Consider the following 5,167-nt stretch of genomic DNA (forward strand, 5'->3'; position numbering starts at 1 on the left):
ACTCTTTGGGTGAAGAAGTACTTCCTTTTATCCGTTCTAACCCGACCGCACAGCAATTTCATGGAGTGCCCACGAGTTCTTGTATTGTGAGAAAGGGAGAAAAGTACCTCTTTCTCCACCTGCCCTTCCCATGATTTATCTTATAAACCTCGATCATGTCACCCCTCAGTCGTCGTTTCTCCAAGCTAAAGAGCCCTAAGCACTTTAACCTTTCCTCATAGGGGAAGTGTTCCAACCCTTTTATCATTCGAGTTGCCCTTTTCTGCACTTTTTCCAAAGCTATAATATCCTTTTTAAGGTGTGGTGACCAGAACTGCACACAATATTCCAAATGAGGTTGCACCATTGATTTATATAGAGGCATTATGATATTGGCTGATCTGTTTTCAATACCCTTCCTAATAATCCCCAGCATAGCATTGGCCTTCTTTATTGCAGTCACACACTGTCTCAACATTTTCAGTGAGTTATCTACTACAACTCCAAGATCTCTCTCTTGATCAGTGTCTGCCAGTTCAGACCCCATCAATGTGTATTTATAGTTAGGATTTTTGGCTCCAATGTGCATCACCTTGCACTTGGCCACATTGAACCCCATTTGCCATGTTGACGCCCACTTGCCCATCCCTTTGGAATCATGTCCCCTCTAAGCCTTCTCTTTCCCAGGCTAAACAGACCCAACTCTTTCAGCCTTTCCTCATAAGACTTGGATTCCAACCCTCTCACCATCCTACTTGACCTCTTCTGGACACATTTTTCGAAAAATGGGGTGCCCAAAACTGGACACCGTATTCCAGGTGAGGCCTGACCATAGCAGAATAGAGAGCAACAACTTCTGCCTGATAATTAGGCCTGTGAGCTAACAGGCTGAGAAACAGGATAAGACCAGGGGAATGATGAACGCACTCACATCAGATACAAGCAACTCCCCTTTCAAGCTCAGCATCTCCCTAAACAGGATTTGCAAAAACTCAGGTCAGCCACAGAGAGGCATCGGCAGGACTCTCCAGGGCAGATTTCTGGGGTTTAGCGATTTGTACCTTCAGACACATTTTGGACAAAGGCAAAGAGGAAAACGTACCCAGAGAGGCCACAATCCCATAATTCTCCAGCATGACTTCCTTGTAGAGGGCTCTTTGGGCTGGACTCAGGAGGGTCCATTCGTCCTCGGTGAAATAAATGGCAATTTCTTCAAAGGTAATCATCCTCTGGGGGAAGAGGAGAAAATAATTCCCGCCTCTGCCACACATGCACAGAAATGTCTGGAAGGAGACTTTGAAGAAGTCTCAGAGCGACTTACAATCTCCTTTCCCTTCCCCTCCCCACGACAGACACCCTGAGAGGTAGGTGGGGCTGAGAGAGCTCTGAGAGAACTGCCCTGGACAGAACAGCTCTGAGAGAACTGTGATTGACACAAGGTCACCCAGCTGGCTGCATGTGGAGGAGTGGGAATCAAACCCGGTTCTCCAGACTAGAGCCCACCCCTCTTCACCACAACACCAAACTGGCTCTCCTTAAAAGCTGCCCTTTGCATCTGGGCCTCCCAGCCAACACGGAGACCACTAACCACTCAAACTGGCTTAAAGACCAGGAAGATTTCTGCAGTAACAAGCTTTTGAGAGTCAAAGCGCACTCGGTCAGACACCAGAGCTCTGACTCTCCAAAGCTCCTACCCCAGAAATCTTGACGGTCTCTAAGGCACAACCGGATTCGAATCCAGCAGCTGCAAGTGGAGGAGTGGGGAATCGAAACCGGCTCTCCCAGATGAGAGTCTGCGCGCTTGACCACCACACCAAACTGGAAACAGGGCTGTAGGAGAAGGGAATGGCTCTACCGGGCAGGGTTATAAAGGAAACGGGTCTGTAGTCCAGGAGCCCCTTGAAGACTAACAACATTTGTGACAGCAGATGAACTTCCTTGACTCACTCTCACGTGACGTCTCCAGTTACAGCTAGAATGGGAGTCCATCCGTCCTCATCGCTTGGAGAGGGAAGTGATTTCAGATGCCGAATGATAACAGCAGGCGAATGGCAATTAGCAAGCGTGACTGAATTAGGTGTGATATGCAGAGGGGTCGTAGGCAGTGTTCCCTCTAAGATGAGTTAGTGTGAGCTAGCTCACAGTTTTTTAGCCTCCGGCTCACACATTTTTGTCTCAGCTCAGGAAGGAGCGCTCCAGAACAAACTAATTTATGCAGTAGCCAAATTACCTGCTCACAACTTTAATGCCGGTAGCTCACAAAGTAGAATTTTTGCTCACAGGACTCTACAGCTTAGAGGGAACATTGGTCGTAGGCATGGAGAAACTGACTCGCGAAAGCTCATACCCTGCCACAAAGTTAAGATGCTCTTTTCTGGTGCTAAAGGTAAAGGTTCCCTTGCTTGAAAGCCAGTCGAATCAGACTCTAGGGTTGCGGTGCTCATCTCCGTTTCAAAGCCGAAGAGCCAGCGCTGTCTGAAGACGTTTCCGTGGTCATGTGGCCGGCATGACTAAACACCAAGGCGCACGGAACGCTGTTACCTTCCCACCGAAGTGGTACCTCTTTATCTACTTGCAATTTCTTGCTTTCGAACTGCTAGGTTGGCAGGAGCTGGAACTAGAGACGGGAGCTCACTCCATCATGCGGCACGCTCGGGTCTCGAACTGCTGAACTACCGACCTTCCACAGCCTGCAGTTCAGTGTCTTAACCACTTGAGCCACCGCAGCACCTGGTGCTATAGACAGACTAACACGGCAAACCATCTTGATCTATAGTCCGTGGCATTGTTTATTCTACATATTTATCTTCCTTTTACTGCCAGGTCCCCCACTCTTCTAACCCATTATCTGCACTCTTTTATAGTCTACTATTGGTTGCATTGTTTGTGTGTATTTATAGTGCACTATCGGTTGCATCTTTTGGCTGCATTTGCTTCTAATTTTTTTAGTCCTACCGCATGGCTTATTCTGCCTGGTTGCATTGTTTTTATATACCTGGCTGTCCTCATAAGAGAACATAAGAGAAGCCAATGTTGGATCAGGCCAATGGCCCATCCAGTCCAACACTGTCACACAGTGGCCCAAAATACCAGGTGCCATCAGGAGGTCCAACAGTGGGGCCAGGACACTAGAAGCCCTCCCACTGTCGCCCCACACCCCAAGCACCAAGAATACAGAGCATCACTTGCCCCAGACCAAGAGTTCCTAAGAACATAAGAGAAGCCAATGTTGGATCAGGTGAATGGCCCATCCAGTCCAACACTCTGTCAGACAGTGGCCAAAAACACCAGGTGGCATCAGGCGGTCCAGCAGTGGGGCCAGGACACTAGAGGCCCTCCCACTGCCGCCCCCCCTCCCAAGCACCAAGAATACAGAGCATCACTTGCCACAGACTGAGAGTTCCTAAGAACATACAGAGCATCATTTGCCCCAGACTGAGAGTTCCTATCTATACCTTGTGGCTAATAGCCACTGATGGACCTCTGCTCCATATGTTTATCCAATCCCCTCTTGAAGCCGTCCCTCCTCGTAAAGCTGCCACCACCTCCTTTTACAGGAGGCCATTTTCGAGTCAAATGTTTAAAGGGAAGTCTTTTGTTGGAGGGGTTGGATTGATTCACCCTGGTGGTTCTGCAAATGCACCATGGTAGTTTTGCTCCAAACTATGAATAAGTGCATATGCGCAAACTGAGAAAAAAATTTAAATTCCCGCGCGTCGGTAGTGTAGACGCCCAGGAGCGATGTGACTGCGTGGTCAGGCGGGATAAATGTGATCGCGATTATCCAGAGCAAAAATAATTGTGTCAGAACCGGACCAGTTTAAACCACTTTCAGCACGCCGCCTGAACACATCCGTACCTAAGCTTGGTAGATTTCTGCTGCCACCAGGAATTCAAAACTCTAGATCTCTCTTTTTTGGTAGAATGACCTAGGGTCTGGGCACTTCAGAGGACTATGTGGCCCTGAGGACTATTCTGATTTCTGGGATAAGTTTAAACAAGAACTGATGTATTTATAAAAGAACAAAATAGGTGTCTGGTTATTTTTGAACTGTTGTTGAAAAAAGGAACTTGTAAATATAACTGGCAAAGCTTGGTGCCACACTCAAGTCTCTTAAACATCAAACTCCACTCTGAAAAGCTAATCTCTTTCTCTCTCATAGCCACACAGGCAAAACTGTTTGTCTTATTCACACAGAATAAACCATTTGTCTATCCACACAGGATAGACACAACTTGTTTCTCTGGACATATAGACTCTCTCACCAAACTCTTATAGTCACACAGACTATAAACTTCACACAGACTCTCTTCAAAACTCTTCCACACTTGTCTCTCTCCCAAGACACACACAGAATCCTCTCAGAAACACCCCTCCTCCCATTCTCTCAGTCATCAGCCAATCACATCACACTTGTCTCCCTCTGTCACTCTCTTCACATTACTGCAGTCACACTAAACCAATGCCAGACCACCTCTGCACATCTCTTGCCTTGAAAACTCGAGAGCCAGTTTGGTGTAGTGGTTAAGTGCGCGGACTCTAATCTGGGAGAACCGGGTTTGATTCCCCACTCCTCCACTTGCACCTGCTGATGTGACCTTGGGTCAGTCACAAGCTCTGGCACAGCTGTCCTTGAAAAAGAGCAGTTTGTGTCAGAGTTCTCTCAGCCCCACCCACCTCACAGGGTGTCTGTTGTGGGGAGGGGAAGGGAATCCCCAGCTCCTTCAACCTTTCCTTATAGGACTTGGTCTCCAGACCCCTCACCATCCTCATTGCCCTCCTCTAGACAGGTATAGGATCCGTCTCTTACCTGAGCAGGCGGCATAGTTGCTGTTTCCAGCCTTCTCCAGAGAGGGCACGATCCCGACTTTGAGAGTAACGCTGCTCCACTGCCTATGAGGAAAGAAAGCGGAAGAGGGAACTTTGATCCTTTGGACATATGATTTTTGCCTGTTCCCCTCTATGGTGGCAGACAGTGTTCCCTCTAAGCTGAGTTAGTGTGAGCTAGCTCACAGTTTTTTAGCCTCCAGCTCACACATTTTTGTCTCCGCTCAGGAAGGAGGGCTCCAGAACACACTAATTTATGCAGTAGCCAACTCATCTGCTCACAATTTTTAATGCCAGTAGCTCACAAAGTAGAATTTTTGCTCACAGGACTCTACAGCTTAGAGGGAACATTGGTGGCAG

The 5,167-nt window shown here is 47.9% G+C and overlaps 1 protein-coding gene across 1 annotated transcript in view; it reads right to left on the minus strand.

Annotated features, from left to right (window-relative positions):
• LOC107120154 (zinc finger protein 429-like) overlaps nt 1-4,840 on the minus strand; it is a 37,389-nt gene extending 32,549 nt beyond the window's left edge. The window contains exons 1-2 of the mRNA XM_015422800.1: nt 4,791-4,840; nt 1,082-1,208 (exon numbers count right to left, since the gene is read on the minus strand). Of these exons, the coding sequence (XP_015278286.1) occupies nt 1,082-1,208; nt 4,791-4,805 (142 nt within the window). The 5' untranslated portion in view covers nt 4,806-4,840. The remainder of the gene's footprint in view (nt 1-1,081; nt 1,209-4,790) is intronic.
• Nucleotides 4,841-5,167: the final 327 nt, after the last annotated feature.

Source organism: Gekko japonicus, unplaced genomic scaffold, assembly GCF_001447785.1.
Source record: "Gekko japonicus isolate JY-2015 unplaced genomic scaffold, Gekko_japonicus_V1.1 scaffold3923, whole genome shotgun sequence".
Lineage (NCBI taxonomy): Eukaryota > Metazoa > Chordata > Lepidosauria > Squamata > Gekkonidae > Gekko > Gekko japonicus.